Source organism: Oncorhynchus mykiss, chromosome 9 (genome assembly GCF_057628025.1).
Source record: "Oncorhynchus mykiss isolate SJ-2025 chromosome 9, ASM5762802v1, whole genome shotgun sequence".
Classification (NCBI taxonomy): domain Eukaryota; kingdom Metazoa; phylum Chordata; class Actinopteri; order Salmoniformes; family Salmonidae; genus Oncorhynchus; species Oncorhynchus mykiss.
Window position 1 is genome coordinate 1,218,939 of NC_143030.1, and position 20,370 is coordinate 1,239,308.

General features: G+C 44.0%; 1 protein-coding gene and 1 long non-coding RNA gene across 2 annotated transcripts; one reads left to right on the forward strand and one right to left on the reverse strand.

Moving 5' to 3' along the window:
* Positions 1 to 1,032: 1,032 nt before the first annotated feature.
* Positions 1,033 to 1,551, reverse strand: LOC149980693 (uncharacterized). The gene is made up of 2 exons (XR_016482997.1): positions 1,304 to 1,551; positions 1,033 to 1,201 (listed from the first exon to the last, which is right to left on the reverse strand). It is a non-coding gene; the product is annotated as an uncharacterized LOC149980693 (long non-coding RNA).
* Positions 1,552 to 5,586: 4,035 nt separating this feature from the next.
* mog (Myelin-oligodendrocyte glycoprotein) lies at positions 5,587 to 17,753 on the forward strand (the record flags this gene model as incomplete). Its single annotated transcript, NM_001165147.1, is given in 4 exon segments — positions 5,587 to 5,591; positions 5,594 to 5,738; positions 11,382 to 11,423; positions 17,113 to 17,753. Coding segments are annotated over 4 exon segments (215 nt in total), but the record flags the coding sequence as incomplete, so codon positions are not given.
* Between the last annotated feature and the right edge of the window lie 2,617 nt (positions 17,754 to 20,370).

The following is a 20,370-nucleotide window of genomic DNA, read 5'->3' on the forward strand; positions in this document are numbered from 1 at the left end:
GGACAAACGGAGATGTAATGTCCCGAGCTACCACAGTAGAGGCAGCTGTTGGTCTCACGTCTACGTTGGCGCTCGTCCTTAGTTAACCCGTGCCGCCCCACTTGCATAGGTTCAGGATCTGGCGGCAGGACTCCTCCACTAATCCCGTGTGAGGGAAAATGATCAACCCGTTCTGGTCCACTTCCTGACCCGAATGGTAACCGAGTCTCAGATTGATTAGATGGACACCACTGCTTCTCCCTCCTTCTCTCTCGGACTCTATTATCTACCCGAATAGCTAAGGTGACCAAACTATCTAGGTCACTAGGCTCTGGATAGGAGATCAGCTCGTCCTTGAGTTGCTCCGACAACCCCTGGTAAAAAAACGCTTGTAATGATTCCTCATTCCAACCACTCTCCACAGCCAATGTCCTGAATTCTATCACAAAGTCTGCCACACTGCGAGCTCCTTGGCGAAGAGAGAAAAAACATTTAGCTGCGTCCTTACCTCGGACTGGATGGTCAAAAAGCTTTCTCATCTCTGCCGTGAAACCCTGGTATGACGTCATGCATGTGTCCCGTCGTTCCCAAACAGCTGAAGCCCATTCCAGAGCTCTACCACGCAGCAGCTCAATAACAAAAGCTATCCTAGACTTATCTTTGGCGTTAGAGTAGGGCTGCAGATCAAAAACTAACCCACACTGTAAAATAAATGAACGGCATCCTCCCAGATCTCCCTCGTACTTCTCCGGTATCGGAACCTTGGGCTCACGGAAGGAAACCGCACCAGACACGGCAGGTGAGATGGGTGAAACAGGTGGTGAATGAATTGCCGGCAAACTGAGCTGATCCTGTATTTGTGTCAAGCTAGCAGATAAGTTCTGGATTGAACCCGCTATCTCCTGTAGCGCCGTCTTGTGTTGTCCCAATGTCTTCCCCTGCTGGGTAATGGCATGGCAAACGGAGTCCAGGTCCGCTGGGTTCATCCTTGGCCGGATCGTTCCGTCACGTTCTTTCAAAATCGAACCCAGAAGCAGACCAGGACAAGGAGAGTAGGAAGAAGGTGAGTATTTATTTACAAGTGAATGTGAATGGGTAGATATATCCAGGTGGCGTAGCGGGCAGCGGTGGTGAGTTGATGGGAGTAAATAGGTGGATCCAATGGGGTAGCGGAATCCTCCGACGACCAGGCGGGAATGGGGTAAATGATCCGGGTGAGTAACTGAAGACAGAACAAACGGAGGTAAGTTTAAGGCAAGCAATACGTAAAAAACAACAAAACAAATTCTATCCAACTTGAGGCTGATACTATGGCACAACATACTGTTCATGGCTAACGATCCGGCAGGGAATGGATGTCAGGTCAGAGCTTTTGAAGGGGAGAGGTGATGATCAGGACAGGTGTGCAGATTACTGATGGGATACAGGTGCGGGTGAACATCGATCTCCCAACAAGCTAATTCGCCCGGCAACCAGACAGGGTGCGTTCCAGGACACCGGAAACACACTCCAGGACAGAAACACAGGCAAACACAGACTCAGGAAGCGGGATTCGTGACAGGAGGCTATATACAGGGGTACCGGTACAGAGTCAATGTGGAGGCTATATACAGGGGGTACCGGTACAGAGTCAATGTGGAGGCTATATACAGGGGGTACCGGTACAGAGTCAATGTGGAGGCTATATACAGGGGGTACCGGTACAGAGTCAATGTGGAGGCTATATACAGGGGGTACCGGTACAGAGTCAATGTGGAGGCTATATACAGGGGGTACCGGTACAGAGTCAATGTGTAGTAGGTAGTTGAGGTAATATGTACATGTAGGTAGAGTTATTAAAGTGACTATGCATAGATAATAACAGAGTAGCAGCAGCATAGAAGAGGGGTTTGGGGGGCAATTAGTAGTAGTAGGGTAGTCATTTGATTCAATGTTCAGGTCTCTTATGATTTGGGAGTAGAAGCTGTTTAGAAGCCTCTTGGACCTTGACTTGGTGCTCCGGTACCACATGCCGTGAGGTAGCAGAGAGAACGCTCTATGAATATGGGTGGCTGGAGTCTTTGACCATTTTTAGGGCCTTCCACCGCCTGGATGGCAGGAAGCTAATGTACTGACCCTGTAGTGCCTTGCGGTCAGATGCCAAGCAGTTGCCGTACCAGGCAGTGATGCAGGTCTCGCTGTAGAACCTTTTGAGGATCTGAGGTCCCATGCCAAATCTTTTCAGTCACCTGAGTGGGAATAGGTTTTGTCGTGCCCTCTTCATGACTGTCTGGGTGTGTTTGGACCATGATCATTTGTTGGTGATGTTCAAGGAACTTGAAGCTCTCAAACATCGATGAGAATGGGGGGGTGCTCGGTCCTCTTTTTCCTGTAGTCCACAATCTCCTTTGTCTTGATCACGTTGAGGGAGAGTTTGTTGTCCTGGCACCACATGTCCAGGTCTCTGACCTCCTCCCTATTGGATGTCTCGTCGTTTCGGTGATCAGGCCTACCACTGTTGTGTCGTCTGCAAACATAATGTTGGTGTTGAAGTCGTGCCTGGCTGTGCAGTCATGAGTGAACAGGGAGTACAGAAGGTGACTGAGCACGCACCCCTGAGGGGCCCCTGTGTTGAGGTTCAGCGTGGCAGATATGTTGTCACCTACGGATGTGTTGTTACCTACAGTTACCACCTGGGGGCGGCCCGTCAGGAAGTCCAGGATCCAGTTGCAGAGGGAGGTGTTTAGTCCCAGGGTCCTTAACTTATTGATGAGCTTTGAGGGCACTATGGTGTTGAACTCTGAGCTGTAGTCAATGAATAGCATTCTCACATAGGTGTTCCTTTTGTCCAGGTGGGAAAGGGCAGTGTGGAGTGCAATAGAGATTGCATCATCTGTGGATCTGTTAGGGCGGTATGCAAATTGGAGTGGGTCTAGCATTTCTGGGATAATGGTGTTGATGTGAGCCACCAGCCTTTCATAGCGCTCCATGGCTACAGATGTGAGTGCTATGGGTCTGTCGTCGTTTAGGCAGGTTACCTTATTGATCTTGGACACAGGGACTATGGTGGTCTGCTTATTTAAACATGTTGGTATTACAGACTCGGACAGGGAGAAGTTGAAAATGTCAGTGAAGACACTTGCCAGTTGGTCAGCACATGCATGTTGACCTGTTTGACGGTCTTACTCACATCGACTGCGGAGAGAGTGATCACACAGTCACCCGGAACAGCTGGTGCTCTCATGCGTGTTTCAGTGCTATTTGCCTCGAAGCGAGCATACCAGAGATTTAGCTCTTCTGGAGGCTCATGTCACTGGGCAGCTCTCGGCTGTGCTTCCCTTTGTAGTCTGTTATGGTTATCAAGCCCTGCCACATCCTACGAGCGTAGGAGATGGTGTGGTACAGATTCGATCTTAGTCCTGTATTGACGCTTTGACTGTTTGATGGTTCGTCGGAAGGCATAGAGGGATTTCTCGCTTCTTGAAAGAGGCAGCCTTTAACTCAGTGTGGATGTTGTCTGTAATCCAAAGCTTCTGGTTGGGGTAAGTACATATGGTCACTTTGGGGACGACGTCATTGATGCACTTATTGATGAAGCCAATGACTGATGTGGTGTACTCCTCAATGCATTCGGAAGAGTTACGGAGGGAGAGCTTTATTCCTCTGTGTGTTGAATAAAGGTGGTCTAGAGTTTTTAATCCTCTGGTTGAACATTTAACATGCTGAGAGAAATTTGGTAAAACAGATTTAAAAACTGTAATATCTTATGCTTCACTGAGTCGTGGCTGAACAACAAACAGCTGGATTGTTAGACATCAGCAGGATAGAACAGCAGCGTCTGGTAAGACAAAGGGGGGGGGTCGAACTATGTATATTTGTAAACAACAGCTGGTGCACGATATCTAAGGAAGTCTCAAGGTTTTGCTCACCTGAGGTAGAGTATCTCATGATAAGCTGTAGACCACACTATCTACCTAGAGAGTTTTCATCTGTATTTTTCGTAGCTGTTTACATACCAACACAGTCAGAGGCTGGCACTAAGACCACACTGAATGAGCTGTATTCCGCCATAAGCAAACAGGAAAACACCGGAGATGCAGGGAAACTTAAAAACCTCTTAGAACTACCCCTCCCGGCTCTAGGAGAATTGTCATCAACTGACACTAATTAGCGCAACGGACAAAAAATCTTACTAAAAAATATTCATATTCATGAAATCACAAGTGTAATATAGCGAAACACAGCTTAGCCTTTTGTTAATCACCCTGTCATCTCAGATTTTGATATTATGCTTCACAGCCAAAGCAAGACAAGCATTTGTGTAAGTTTATCGATAGCCTAGCATAGCATTATGTCCAGCTAGCAGCAGGTAACTTGGTCACGAAAATCAGAAAAGCAATCAAATTAAATAATTTACCTTTGAGCTTTGGATGTTTTTACTCACGAGACTCTCAGTTAGACAGCAAATGTTCATTTTGTTCCATAAAGATTATTTTTATAGCCGAAATACCTCCGTTTGTTCTTCACGTTTGGTTGAGAAATCCACCGGAAATTGCGGTCACGACAATGCCGAAAAATAATCAAAATTAGATCCATAATATCAACAGAAACATGGCAAACGTTTTTTATAATCAATCCTCAAGGTGTTTTTCAAATATCTATTCGATAATATATCAACCGGGACATTTGGCTTCTTAGTAGGAGCGAGAGGAAAAATGACTACCTCTAAACAATGGCCGCCTTTGTCTATTACGCACAAATCACTCTGAGAGCCACCATCTGACCACTGAAGCAATGTTGTCGTTCACGCTCGTTTTTCAAAATAAAAGCCTGAAACTATGTCTTGTGACACTAGACACATTAGGGAAGCCATAGAAAAAGGAATCTGGTTGATATCCCTTTCACTGCTCAATAGGGGCGCATAGGAACGCAGAGGTTTCTAAATAAGAGTCACTTCCTGATTGGATTTTTCTCAGGCTTTCGCCTGCAATATCAGTTCTGTTATACTCACAGATAATATTTTTACAGTTTTGGAAACTTTAGTGTTTTCTATCCTAAGCTGTCAATTATATGAATATTCTATTTTCTGGTCCTGAGAAATATGCTGTTTACTTTGGGAACGTTATTTTTCCAAAAATAAAATATAAAATAAAATAGTGCCCCCTAGTTTCAAGAGGTTTTAATGTCCCGTTAGTAGTTTAATCTTCCTCGTATTCCTAAATTTTATTTTCCAAAGATTGCATGTTAGCTGATTGCACTGTGGGTTTATTCAATCTTCCCCCAACTGCAGTTCCAACTCCCATTCTATCTCCAGCAGTCCCAGTGTTGTCCATGTCTCTCTCCATCACCATCTCCAGCAGTCCCAGTGTTGTCCATGTCTCTGCCCAGCACCATCTCCAGCAGTCCCAATGTTGTCCATGTCTCTCTCCATCACCATCTCCAGCAGTCCCAGTGTTGTCCATGTCTCTCTCCATCACCATCTCCAGCAGTCCCAGTGTTGTCCATGTCTCTCTCCATCTCCAGCAGTCCCAGTGTTGTCCATGTCTCTCTCCATCACCATCTCCAGCAGTCCCAGTGTTGTCCATGTCTCTACCCAGCACCATCTCCAGTGTTAAATTGTTTTCTTTCTCCAACTGCAGTTCCAACTCCCATTCCATCTCCAGCAGTCCCAGTGTTGTCCATGTCTCTACCCAGGCTGCTGTGTAGTCTACTGGTGGGGTCTCCCTACCTGCTGGTGACCATCATACTGCTGGTGAAAGGCTGCAGGAGCAGGACTCAAGGTGAGATCCTGAGTTTATACAGGATCGCCTCATTTGTAAATCAGAATTATATTATCATGGCCATTGAAATGCTGGCTATTAAAATTAGATCCAACAAGAACATCAAGGGGGGAAAAAAAAGAAAAAAAAAGTGTTATTGTATGTTGATGACTATAGTCCGCAATCTGGATCCCTGCACAGACTCATTGAAGATCTTGGTCACTCTTCTATCCTCTTTGGACTAAAACCTAATTATAACAAGTATTGTGTATTGGATCGTTAAAATACAGTGTTTACACCACCTTGTAGTTGACCAATAAAATGGGTGGATGGTGAAGTAGACATACTTGGCATTCACATCTACAAAAATATAAATGAACTGACCACAATTCATTTCAATCGATAGTTAACAAAAATAGATACAATTCTGCAACCATGGAGAGGTAAATACTTGTCTATTTATGGAAAAATCACATTGACTAACTATTTGGTCCTATCAATGTTGACTAACTATTTGGTCCTATCAATGTTGACTGACTAATGGTCCTATCAATGTTGACTGACTAATGGCCCTATCACAGTTGGTCCTATCAATGTTGACTGGCTCATGGTCCTATCAATGTTGACTGACTAATGGTCATATCACAGTTGACTGACTAATGGTCCTATCACAGTTGACTTACTAACTAATGGTCCTATCACAGTTGACTGACTGACTAATGATCCTATCACAGTTGACTTACTAATGGTATTATCACAGTTGACTGACTAATGGTCCTATCACAGTTGACTGACTGACTAATGGTCCTATCACAGTTGACTGACTAATGGTCCTATCACAGTTTTTTATTTATTTATTTATTTTACCTTTATTTAACCAGGTAGGCAAGTTGAGAACAAGTTCTCATTTACAATTGCCACCTGGCCAAGATAAAGCAAAGCAGTTTGACAGATACAACAACACAGAGTTACACATGGAGTAAAACAAACATACAGTCAATAATAAAGTATAAACAAGTCTATATACAATGTGAGCAAATGAGGTGAGAAGGGAGGTAAAGGCAAAAAGGCCATGGTGGCAAGGTAAATACAATATAGCAAGTAAAACACTAGAATGGTAGTTTTGCAATGGAAGAATGTGCAAAGTAGAAATAAAAATAATGGGGTGCAAAGGAGCAAAATAAATAAATAAATTAAATACAGTTGGGAAAGAGGTAGTTGATAGGGCTAAATTATAGGTGGGCTATGTACAGGTGCAGTAATCTGTGAGCTGCTCTGACAGTTGGTGCTTAAAGCTAGTGAGGGAGATAAGTGTTTCCAGTTTCAGAGATTTTTGTAGTTCGTTCCAGTCATTGGCAGCAGAGAACTGGAAAGAGAGGCGGCCAAAGAAAGAATTGGTTTTGGGGGTGACTAGAGAGATATACCTGCTGGAGCGTGTGCTACAAGTGGGAGATGCTATGGTGACCAGCGAGCTGAGATAAGGGGGGACTTTACCTAGCAGGGTCTTGTAGATGACATGGAGCCAGTGGGTTTGGCGACGAGTATGAAGCGAGGGCCAGCCAACGAGAGCGTACAGGTCGCAATGGTGGGTAGTATATGGGGCTTTGGTGACAAAACGGATTGCACTGTGATAGACTGCATCCAATTTGTTGAGTAGGGTATTGGAGGCTATTTTGTAAATTACATCGCCAAAGTCGAGGATTGGTAGGATGGTCAGTTTTACAAGGGTATGTTTGGCAGCATGAGTGAAGGATGCTTTGTTGCGAAATAGGAAGCCAATTCTAGATTTAACTTTGGATTGGAGATGTTTGATATGGGTCTGGAAGGAGAGTTTACAGTCTAACCAGACACCTAAGTATTTGTAGTTGTCCACGTATTCTAAGTCAGAGCCGTCCAGAGTAGTGATGTTGGACAGGCGGGTAGGTGCAGGTAGCGATCGGTTGAAGAGCATGCATTTAGTTTTACTTGTATTTAAGAGCAATTGGAGGCCACGGAAGGAGAGTTGTATGGCATTGAAGCTTGCCTGGAGGGTTGTTAACACAGTGTCCAAAGAAGGGCCGGAAGTATACAGAATGGTGTCGTCTGCGTAGAGGTGGATCAGAGACTCACCAGCAGCAAGAGCGACCTCATTGATGTATACAGAGAAGAGAGTCGGTCCAAGAATTGAACCCTGTGGCACCCCCATAGAGACTGCCAGAGGTCCGGACAACAGACCCTCCGATTTGACACACTGAACTCTATCAGAGAAGTAGTTGGTGAACCAGGCGAGGCAATCATTTGAGAAACCAAGGCTGTTGAGTCTGCCGATGAGGATGTGGTGATTGACAGAGTCGAAAGCCTTGGCCAGATCAATGAATACGGCTGCACAGTAATGTTTCTTATCGATGGCGGTTAAGATATCGTTTAGGACCTTGAGCGTGGCTGAGGTGCACCCATGACCAGCTCTGAAACCAGATTGCATAGCAGAGAAGGTATGGTGAGATTCAAAATGGTCGGTAATCTGTTTGTTGACTTGGCTTTCGAAGACCTTAGAAAGGCATGGTAGGATAGATATAGGTCTGTAGCAGTTTGGGTCAAGAGTGTCCCCCCCTTTGAAGAGGGGGATGACCGCAGCTGCTTTCCAATCTTTGGGAATCTCAGACGACACGAAAGAGAGGTTGAACAGGCTAGTAATAGGGGTGGCAACAATTTCGGCAGATAATTTTAGAAAGAAAGGGTCCAGATTGTCTAGCCCGGCTGATTTGTAGGGGTCCAGATTTTGCAGCTCTTTCAGAACATCAGCTGAATGGATTTGGGAGAAGGAGAAATGGGGAAGGCTTGGGCGAGTTGCTGTTGGGGGTGCAGTGCTGTTGACAGGGGTAGAAGTAGCCAGGTGGAAAGCATGGCCAGCAGTAGAAAAATGCTTATAGAAATTTTCAATTATGGTGGATTTATCAGTGGTGACAGTGTTTCCTATCTTCAGTGCAGTGGGCAGCTGGGAGGAGGTGTTCTTATTCTCCATGGACTTTACAGTGTCCCAGAACTTTTTTGAGTTAGTGTTGCAAGAAGCAAATTTCTGCTTGAAAAAGCTAGCCTTGGCTTTTCTAACTGCCTGTGTATAATGGTTTCTAGCTTCCCTGAACAGCTGCATATCACGGGGGCTGTTCGATGCTAATGCAGAACGCCATAGGATGTTTTTGTGTTGGTTAAGGGCAGTCAGGTCTGGGGAGAACCAAGGGCTATATCTGTTCCTGGTTCTAAATTTCTTGAATGGGACATGTTTATTTAAGATGGTTAGGAAGGCATTTAAAAAAAATATCCAGGCATCCTCTACTGACGGGATGAGGTCAATATCCTTCCAGTTGACTGACTAATAGTCCTATCACAGTTGACTGACTGACTAATAGTCCTATCACAGTTAACTGACTGACTAATGGTCCTATCACAGTTAACTGACTGACTAATGGTCCTATCACAGTCGACTTACTAATGGTCCTATCACAGTTTACTGACTTACTAATGGTCCTATCACAGTTGACTGACTTACTAATGGTCCTATCACAGTTGACTGACTGACTAATGGTCCTATCACAGTTGACTGACTGACTAATGGTCCTATCACAGTTGACTGACTGAATAATGGTCCTATCACAGTTGACTGACTGACTAATGGCCCTATCACAGTTGACTGACTAATGGTCCTATCACAGTTGACTGACTAATGGTCCTATCACAGTTGATTGACTGACTAATGGTCCTATCACAGTTGACTGACTAATGGTCCTATCACAGTTGACTGACTTACTAATGGTCCTATCACAGTTGACTGACTTACTAATGGTCCTATCACAGTTGACTGACTAACGGTCCTATCACAGTTGACTGACTGGCTCTGCCTACTCCAGAACAACTCGTTTTTTAAATCATATGAGCAAAAAACATTTAATTTTATTTGGAACTGGCATAAATAAAACAATATATCAGTTTAATCTGAGGACAACATGGAGACAGCTCCACCATACAGGTTGCAAAATAAATGGGAGGAGATGTTCAATGTACCAATTCCATGGCACATGGTTTATCAACTGGTACAAAAAACTACACTTGATTCAACACTTAGAGTTTAGAGTTTAAATTCTTATTTAACATTCATTCTTATTTAACATTCAGCCACCAACAGAATGCTATATAATATTATAGTATATTATTTATATATATATATATATATATATATATATATATATATATATATATATATATATATATATATATATATATATATATATATATATATATATATATATATAATAGATCATTTATTCTGGTATTGCCCCTATGTAGCTTGTTTCTGGTCACAGGTTCAGGTTCACAGGTTCAGGCATGGTTAAAAATTCACAACATGCACTTAAAATGAACCTTACAAATAGCAGTGTTGGTGTCACGTCTGCTCCGGCTCTTCCCCCCTGGTGCTTGAGGGCGCCAGGTTACCTTTTTGTTGCATCAATCACTCCTGCCATCCATTACGCACACCTGCCTTCCCTCGTCACGCCCATCAGCGATATTGGACTCACCAGGACTCATCGTCTGTTTATTACCTATATTTGTCCCTGCTGCTGCATTGATTGTCTTTTGTCTTTGTTTCCCGGTTTTTTGACGCTGTTCCTGTCTCGTCCGTTATACATTAAATGTTTTACTCCTGCTTCATCTCTCCAGCGTCATTAGTGATTTGGAAAGTCAGTTAATCAATAAACAATATTACAATACTGGTAGGAAAGGTTTTCGTCTTTAGCTCACAATCTGTAGATAATATACGATTAGAAAGATTAAAACATTTTGTAGCATAATTGAAAAATATATGTCAAATGGAAACCAAACGAGGTCTATGGTGATAGGTGGGATTAAAGAGCTGAGGTCTATGGTGATAGGTGGGATTAAAGAGCTGAAGTCTATGGTGATAGGTGGGATGGGCTGAGAGAGGCTGAGGGGTGGGATAAAAGAGCTGAGGTCTATGGTGATAGGTGGGATGGGCTGAGAGTGGCTGAGGGGTGGGATTAAAGAGCTGAGGTCTATGGTGATAGGTGGGATGGGCTGAGAGTGGCTGAGGGGTGGGATTAAAGAGCTGAGGTCTATGGTGACAGGTGGGATGGGCTGAGAGAGGCTGGGGGGATTAAAGAGCTGACGTCTATGGTGATCGGTGGGATGGGCTGAGAGAGGTGAGATTAAAGAGCTGAGGTCTATGGTGATAGGTGGGATGGGCTGAGAGGTGAGATTAAAGAGCTGAGGTCTATGGTGATAGGTGGGATGGGCTGAGAGAGGTGAGATTAAAGAGCTGAGGTCTATGGTGACAGGTGGGATGGGCTGAGAGAGGCTGGGGGGATTAAAGAGCTGACGTCTATGGTGATAGGTGGGATGGGCTGAGAGAGGCTGGGGGGATTAAAGAGCTGAGGTCTATGGTGATAGGTGGGATGGGCTGAGAGAGGTGAGATTAAAGAGCTGACGTCTATGGTGATAGGTGGGATGGGCTGAGAGAGGCTGGGGGGATTAAAGAGCTGACGTCTATGGTGATAGGTAGAACCATGTTGTAAAGTGTTGATAACTGTAGCTCTGATTGAACCATGTTTAAAGTGTTGATAACTGTATCTCTGATTGAACCATGTTGTAAAGTGTTGATATCTGTCTGTTTAGGTGAAACCAGGGTACCCAGGAAGACCCACCAAGACCAATTAGGTGAGTTTCTACCTTACAACACAACAGCTGCAGGGGCACAATATGGTATTCTGAACACAATGTGTTCTATATTATATTATGTTACCTCTAAATAGAAGTTGAAAGGATTAGAGTGAACTAACAAAATATGTCACTGATTTGAATATATTTTATTTGTACCTTTATTTAACAAATTCTTATTTTCAATGACAGCCTAGGAACAGTGGGTTAACTGCCTTGTTCAGGAGCAGAAGGACAGATTTTTACCTTGTCAGCTCGGGGGTTTGATCTCACAACCTTGCAATTACTAGTCCAACACTCTAACCACTAGGCTACCTGCATTTAGATGTAAATAACAGGTATTGACAAGGAGTAAATATCCCAGATATTGATTAGGAGTAAATATCCTAGGTATTGATGATGAGTAAATAGCACAGGTATGGGTAATTATCCGAATGTTCCTCTCCTTGTTTGGCAGTCGAAGTCACCGGTCTTCTAGCCATCGCCAATCCATTTTCCATTTGTTTTGTCTTGTTTTCCTGGTTTTCATTCCCTTATTACGTGTTCTGTACTATAATCCAAGATGGCGTAGCAGTAAGTCGTCCTGTCCCTTGTATATATCGTTTTTTTTCTCATTTTTTTACATATTTTTCTTCGCATACCTCTTTAAAAACATTTTGCTAAACCTAATGCTTCCATATACTCTCCTGCAACCCGCCTCACCCAATGTAGCTATTTTTCCTAAAGTATTTATACTTACTTCGGAACCGGAACCCCTCAACTGAAGCTAGCCAGCTAACCACCAGCTATGCTAGCGGCCTTCAGCTAACCGGTCATCAGCTAACCTTTAGCCCGGAAAGCTCTCGCCAGTTCGAACAACGCGACTCTAACCAGAGCATAACGGACCTATTTATTTTTCATCCCCGGATTCCCACCGCAAACGGAACATTTTTCAGCTGGAGACCACAACTAGCTATCTAGCTAAACCGCAACCCCAGATGATTACCCCTGGCTAGCGTTTCCACCCACTTAGCTTGAAGCTAGCCCGGCCAGAGCACCTGTAGCATACTCCTGGGCTACAATACCCGGGCCCACGACCGGTCTATCGATGTCACCGCATGAAGATGAATAAACAGACTCACCCCATCGCGACGTCCCCCAAAGGCTAACTCTCTAGCCCTCGCTATCTCCCTGCTTGCTAACTCGGCCTGCTAGCTTGTCTAGCTCCGGTTCGCTAACTGCTACCTTGTCTAGCCCTGGCCTACGAACTGTTAGCTTGTTAGCACAGGCCTGCTAACCGTCTGAATCGCCGCATCCCAAACACTCTCTGGACCCATATTTACTTTCTATCTCTTTTTGATTTTTAATTTGTTTATACCTTCCGGAAACCTGCCTCACCCAATGTGATACGGAATCGCTATTATTTTTAAATTTTTTAGAACACACTCAAGAACCTCCAGACGCTAACCAGCTAACTAGCTACAAGCTATTTAGTCATTGTTCGTTTTTTTTTTTACCTGGATAACACTCGCCAGTCCAGCTTCCCTGCCCATCCACCGCTGCCCCCTGGACACTGAATTCTTGGCTACATAGCTGATGCACGCTGGACTGTCCATTAATCACGGTACTCCATTCTGCTTGTTTGTTTTATCTGTCGGCCCCGTTGCCTAGTCAACACCATTTTACCTGCTGTTTGTTGTGCTAGCTGATTAGCTGTTGTTGTCTCGCCTACTGTTTTAGCTAGCTTTCCCAATTCAACACCTGTGATTACTGTATGCCTCGCTGTATGTCTCTCTCAAATGTCAATATGCCTTATATACTGTTGTTCAGGTTAGTTATCATTGTTTTAGTTCACAATGGAGCCCCTAGTTCCACTCTTCATACCCCTGTTACCTCCTTTGTCCCACCTCCCACACATGCGGTGACCTCATCCATTACAACCAGCATGTCCAGAGATACAACCTCTCTCATCACCCAGTGCCTGGGCCTCCCTCCGCTGTACCCGCACCTCACCATACCCCTGTCTGCGCATTATGCCCTGAATATATTCTACCATGCCCAGAAACCTGCTCCTCTTATTCTCTGTCCCCAACGCTCTACGCGACCAGTTTTGATAGCCTTTAGCCGCACCCTCATACTACTCGTTCTCTGTTCCGCGGGTGATGTGGAGGTAAACCCAGGCCCTGCATGTCCCCAGGCACCCTCATTTGTTGACTTCTGTGATCGAAAAAGCCTTGGTTTCATGCATGTCAACATCAGAAGCCTCCTCCCTAAGTTTGTTTTACTCACTGCTTTAGCACACTCTGCCAACCCTGATGTCCTTGCCGTGTCTGAATCCTGGCTCAGGAAGGCCACCAAAAATTCAGAGATTTCCATACCCAACTATAACATCTTCCGTCAAGATAGAACTGCCAAAGGGGGAGGAGTTGCAGTCTACTGCAGAGATAGCCTGCAAAGTAATGTCATACTTTCCAGGTCCATACCCAAACAGTTCGAACTACTAATTTTGAAAATTACTCTCTCCAGAAATAAGTCTCTCACTGTTGCCGCCTGCTACCGACCCCCCTCAGCTCCCAGCTGTGCCCTGGACACCATTTGTGAATTGATCGCCCCCCATCTAGCTTCAGAGCACCCTCACAGACGTCATCCTGACCAACTGGCCCTCCAAATACACCTCCGCTGTCTTCAACCAGGATCTCAGCGATCACTGCCTCATTGCCTGTATCCGCCACGGAGCCGCAGTCAAACGACCACCCCTCATCACTGTCAAACGCTCCCCAAAACCCTTCTGTGAGCAGGCCTTTCTAATCGACCTGGCCCGGGTATCCTGGAAGGATATTGACCTCATCCCGTCAGTTGAGGATGCCTGGTCATTCTTTAAAAGTAACTTACTCACCATTTTAGATAAGCATGCTCCGTTCAAAAAATGCAGAACTAAGAACAGATACAGCCCTTGGTTCACTCCAGACCTGACTGCCCTCGACCAGCACAAAAACATCCTGTGGCGGACTGCAATAGCATCGAATAGTCCCCGTGATATGCAACTGTTCAGGGAAGTCAGGAACCAATACACGCAGTCAGTCAGGAAAGCTAAGGCCAGCTTCTTCAGGCAGAAGTTTGCATCCTGTAGCTCCAACTCCAAAAAGTTCTGGGACACTGAAGTCCATGGAGAACAAGAGCGCCTCCTCCCAGCTGCCCACTGCACTGAGGCTAGGTAACACGGTCACCACCGATAAATCCATGATTATCGAAAACTTCAATAAGCATTTCTCAACGGCTGGACATGCCTTCCGCCTGGCTACTCCAACCTCGGCCAACAGCTCCGCCCCCCCGCAGCTCCTCGCCCAAGCCTCTCCAGGTTCTCCTTTACCCAAATCCAGATAGCAGATGTTCTGAAAGAGCTGCAAAACCTGGACCCGTACAAATTAGCTGGGCTTGACAATCTGGACCCTCTATTTCTGAAACTATCCGCCGCCATTGTCGCAACCCCTATTACCAGCCTGTTCAACCTCTCTTTCATATCGTCTGAGATCCCCAAGGATTGGAAAGCTGCCGCAGTCATCCCCCTCTTCAAAGGGGGAGACACCCTGGACCCAAACTGTTACAGACCTATATCCATCCTGCCCTGCCTATCTAAGGTCTTTGAAAGCCAACAAAAGTCAACAAACAGGTCACTGACCATCTCGAATCCCACCGTACCTTCTCCGCTGTGCAATCTGGTTTCCGAGCCGGTCACGGGTGCACCTCAGCCACACTCAAGGTACTAAACGATATCATAACCGCCATCGATAAAAGACAGTACTGTGCAGCCGTCTTCATCGACCTTGCCAAGGCTTTCGACTCTGTCAATCACCATATTCTTATCGGCAGACTCAGTAGCCTCGGTTTTTCGGATGACTGCCTTGCCTGGTTCACCAATTACTTTGCAGACAGAGTTCAGTGTGTCAAATCGGAGGGCATGCTGTCCGGTCCTCTGGCAGTCTCTATGGGGGTGCCACAGGGTTCAATTCTCGGGCCGACTCTTTTCTCTGTATATATCAATGATGTTGCTCTTGCTGCGGGCGATTCCCTGATCCACCTCACGCAGACGACACCATTCTATATACTTTCGGCCCGTCATTGGACACTGTGCTATCTAACCTCCAAACGAGCTTCAATGCCATACAACACTCCTTCCGCGGCCTCCAACTGCTCTTAAACGCTAGTAAAACCAAATGCATGCTTTTCAACCGATCGCTGCCTGCACCCGCATGCCCAACTAGCATCACCACCCTGGATGGTTCCGACCTTGAATATGTGGACATCTATAAGTACCTAGGTGTCTGGCTAGACTGCAAACTCTCCTTCCAGACTCATATCAAACATCTCCAATCGAAAATCAAATCAAGAGTCGGCTTTCTATTCCACAACAAAGCCTCCTTCACTCACGCCGCCAAGCTTACCCTAGTAAAACTGACTATCCTACCGATCCTTGACTTCGGCGATGTCATCTACAAAATGGCTTCCAACACTCTACTCAGCAAACTGGATGCAATCTATCACAGTGCCATCCGTTTTGTCACTAAAGCACCTTATACCACTCACCACTGCGACTTGTATGCTCTAGTCGGCTTGCCCTCGCTACATATTCGTCGCCAGACCCACTGGCTCCAGGTCATCTACAAGTCCTTGCAAGGTAAAGCTCCTCCTTATCTCAGTTCACTGGTCACGATGGCAACACCCATCCGTAGCACTCGCTCCAGCAGGTGTATCTCACTGATCATCCCTAAAGCCAACACCTCATTTGGCCGCCTTTCGTTACAGTACTCTGCTGCCTGTGACTGGAACGAACTGCAAAAATCGTTGAAGTTGGAGACTTTTATCTCCCTCACCAACTTCAAACATCAGCTATCTGAGCAGCTAAACGATCGCTGCAGCTGTACATAGTCTATTGGTAAATAGCCCACCCATTTTCACCTACCTCATTCCCATACTGTTTTTATTTATTTACTTTTCTGCTCTTTTGCATACCAATATCTCTACCTGTACATGACCATCTGATCATTTATCACTCCAGTGTTAATCTGCAAAATTCTAATTATTCGCCTACCTCCTCATGCCTTTTGCACACATTGTATATAGACTCCCCCCTTTTTTCTACTGTGTTATTGACTTGTTAATTGTTTACTCCATGTGTAACTCTGTGTTGTTGTCTGTTCACACTGCTATGCTTTATCTTGGCCAGGTCGCAGTTGCAAAGGAGAACTTGTTCTCAACTAGCCTACCTGGTTAAATAAAGGTGAAATTAAAAATTTTAAATAAAAATAAAAAATGTAACCCTCTGTTCCCCTCATGTCTTTGTGCGGAATTGTTTGTTGTAAGTGCTTGTGCACATTGTTGTCTGGCGTGAGACGGGTTTTGTACCCGTTGTTATTCTGGATGTAGCCCAGGTATTGATAATGAGTAAATAGCCCAGGTATTGAAACATGGTAAATTGCCCTGGTATTGATAATTAGTAAATAACCCTGTTATTAATAATTAGTAAATAACCCTGGTATTGATAAGGGAGAACTGTACATAAGCAGGAGCCCCATTGGAAGTAATTTGATAGGATTCTAAGTAGCACAGTATTGACTAGTAAATCATCTGATATGATTTACATTTCTAAGTGGTTCTGTATTGGATAAGTAAATACATGGCTACACTGATGAACTACTTCTGTGTTGAACAGGTGATCGTGTTGAAGAAGAGTGAGGCTGAGATCACCTGATCACCATAACAACCATCAGAATGGAACTCATGGAATTCTCATATAGAACTATGAGTCACAATGCTGTATGTTGTTACATTGTAGCTACACCTGCTGGAACAATAGTGACATTTGATCAAATGTGATCTATTAACTGATACATGTATTATTCTGATTGGAATGTGTTTTAATATAATGTGTGTTGTATTATTCATTTAGCAGCTGTCCTTTAACATCAGTCATATACTGGTCATATACTGTGTAGCATTATTGTTGATACATTGTAAATGCCTTCACTTTTCATGTCTATACAGATCAACTGATAGGTGTTGTGGTTCAGGCATTATTGTTACAGGTTCAGTATAATGTTATACCGTTACATGTTACAGAGATAGAAAACATACAGGAGAGGAGAATTCAATTATTACAATTATTTACTTTATTTTCCCATTTTGGTCTCTAGAATAGTGCAGCATAATTTAATTTAATTTAAACATGAAACTAACATAGGCCTTTTGATTTATTGTGGTTGTTTTGTGCAAAACCATTATTTTTCAATTAATCATCCTGGTAAGATATTGCTTTTGTCTTTGTAGCAAATATAATTAAATAAGTGATTTTCCTCAATCATGTATTCTGTTTTTTAATCTGTTCTGAATGACATCACAACCACTCTGTTTTTAATTTCACTCACTTCCCTTTATGTATCTTCTAAATGCTCCATTCCAGGTTTCCCCTACAGCCCCCAGGGCTTTGTGCATTGTCATGCTGAAACAGGAAAGGGACAAACTGTTGCCACAAAGTTGGAAGAACAGAATCGTCTAGAATGTATGCAGTAGCGTTAAGATTTCTCCTCACTGGAACTATGGGGCCTGAACCAGGAAACATAGCCCCAGACAGTTATTCCTCCTCCACCATACTTTACAGATTGTCTGTAATTGTCACACTATTGTCATAACTGGCCTTTGAGGATCAGGTTACAGTGGATCACAGTTCTACAAGAGAGATCTCTTGACAGCCATGGTATATCAGACCGTATACCACGGGTATGAGAGATTTTTATTTTATTTTACTGCTCTAGTTACATTGGTAACCAGTTTATAATAGCAATACAGAACCTCGGGCGTTACTTTTCAAGTCACCGGTTGTCTACCCACGCTGGGAGCGTCAACACGGCTGATTAGCCTCCTCAGATGCCCACACTCACAGAACGAGTGCAAGGAAACAGACAACTAAGAGAAAGGACATTGTGACATCTTGTGGACAATCAGACTTACACCTGCAGAGGAAAGACCATCAGAGACCTTGAACACGTAAATTCATGCATTACACTTCAAACCCATAAGAGAGGCAGTTCGGGGTGTTAGGGCTAAACTAAGAGTAGTTTACGAATGCATCCAAATCTCTCTCTCTTTCTATAAATCTCCATCTTGTGTAACACGTGTCTTATTGTGTTGGTCCGCTAGGGACCTGTTGCCATTGTATTAAAATCGGTATTCTGATATTCTTTGAGTTAAATCGGGAAACGGTAACTCATTCAACAAACTTTTCCCATGATTTTGTTTTGTTTGTATTCATAATAATTTGTGTTCTTGTAATCTCGCTTGGTCGTTAGACGCAATACACACAGTACCAGTCAAAAGTTTGGACAGACCTACTCATTCCAGGGTTTTTCTTTATTTGTACTATTTTCTACATTCTAGAGTAATAGTGAAGACATCAAAACTATGAAATAACACATATGAAATCATGTAGTAAACGAAAAAGTACATTTTATATTTTAGATTCTTCAAAGTAGCCAGCCAGGCCTTGATGACAGCTTTGCACACTATTGGCATTCTCTCAACCAGCTTCATGAGGTAGTCACTAATCAGTTGAGCTAATCAGTTGTATTGTGACAAGGTAGGGGTGGTATACAGAAGATAGCCCTATTTGGTAAAAGACCAAGTCCATATTATGGCAAGAACATCTCAAATAAGCAAAGAGAAATGACAGTCCATCATTACTCAGAAGGTCAGTCAATACGGAACATTTCAAGAACTTTAAACGTTTCTTCAAGTGCAGTCGCAAAAACCATCAAGCGCAATGATGAAACTGGTTCTCATTAGGACCGCCACAGGAAAGGAAGACCCAGAGTTACCTCTGCTGCAGAGGATAAATTCATTAGAATTGCCAACCATTAGAATTGCCAACCTCATAAATATTAGACCGGTGGTCTGATGAATCCAAATTTGAGTTCCAACTAACACTTTGAGTGTTTTGGTTCCAACCGCCGTGTCTTTGTGAGACGCAGAGTAGGTGAACGGATGATCTCAGCATGTATGGTTCCCACCGTGAAGCATGGAGGAGGAGGTGTGGGGGTGCTTTGCTGGTGACACTGTCTGTGATTTATTTAGAATTCAAGGCACACGTAACCAGCATGGCTACCACAGCATTCTGAAGCTAAACGCCATCCCATCTGATCTGCTCTTAGTGGGACGATTATTTGTTTTTCAACAGGACAATGACCCAAAACACAGCTCCAGGCTGTGTAAGGGCTATTTGACCAAGAAGGAGAGTGATGGAGTGCTGCATCAGATGACCTGGCCTCCATAATCACCCGACCTCAACCCAATTGAGATGGTTTGGGATGAGTTGGACCGCAGAGTGAAGGAAAAGCAGCCAACAAGTGCTCAGTTGTCATCAATTGTCATCAATTCAATGTTTTATTTTTATTTAACTAGGCAACTCAGTTATTAACGAAATTCTGCCTACCCCGGCCAAACCCTTGGGTGTACCATTGTGCGCTGCCCTATGGTACTCCCAATCACGGCCGGATGTAATACAGCCTGAAATTGAACCAAGGACTGTAGTGACGCCTCTAAGATGCAGTGCCTTAGACCGCTGCGCCACTCGGGGCAAAGGGTGGCTACTTTGAAGATTCTAAAATCTAAAATATAATAATATAAAATATATTTTGATTTGTTCAACACTTCTTTGGTTACTACATAATTCCATATCTGTTACTTCATAGTGTTGATGTCTTCACTATTATTCTACAATGTTGAAAATTGTTAAAAAAAACAAAAAAAAACGAATGAGTAGGTGTGTCAAATTTTGACTGGTACTGTATGTATATAGTATATCTCTAATACTGAATTATTCCTGAATCATTAGTTAAGTATCTTGCAGCAACATGGTGATAACTCTACTTTCCTCTCTGATTAAATTAGTGTAATTTCTGCCGTACTGCTCACACCT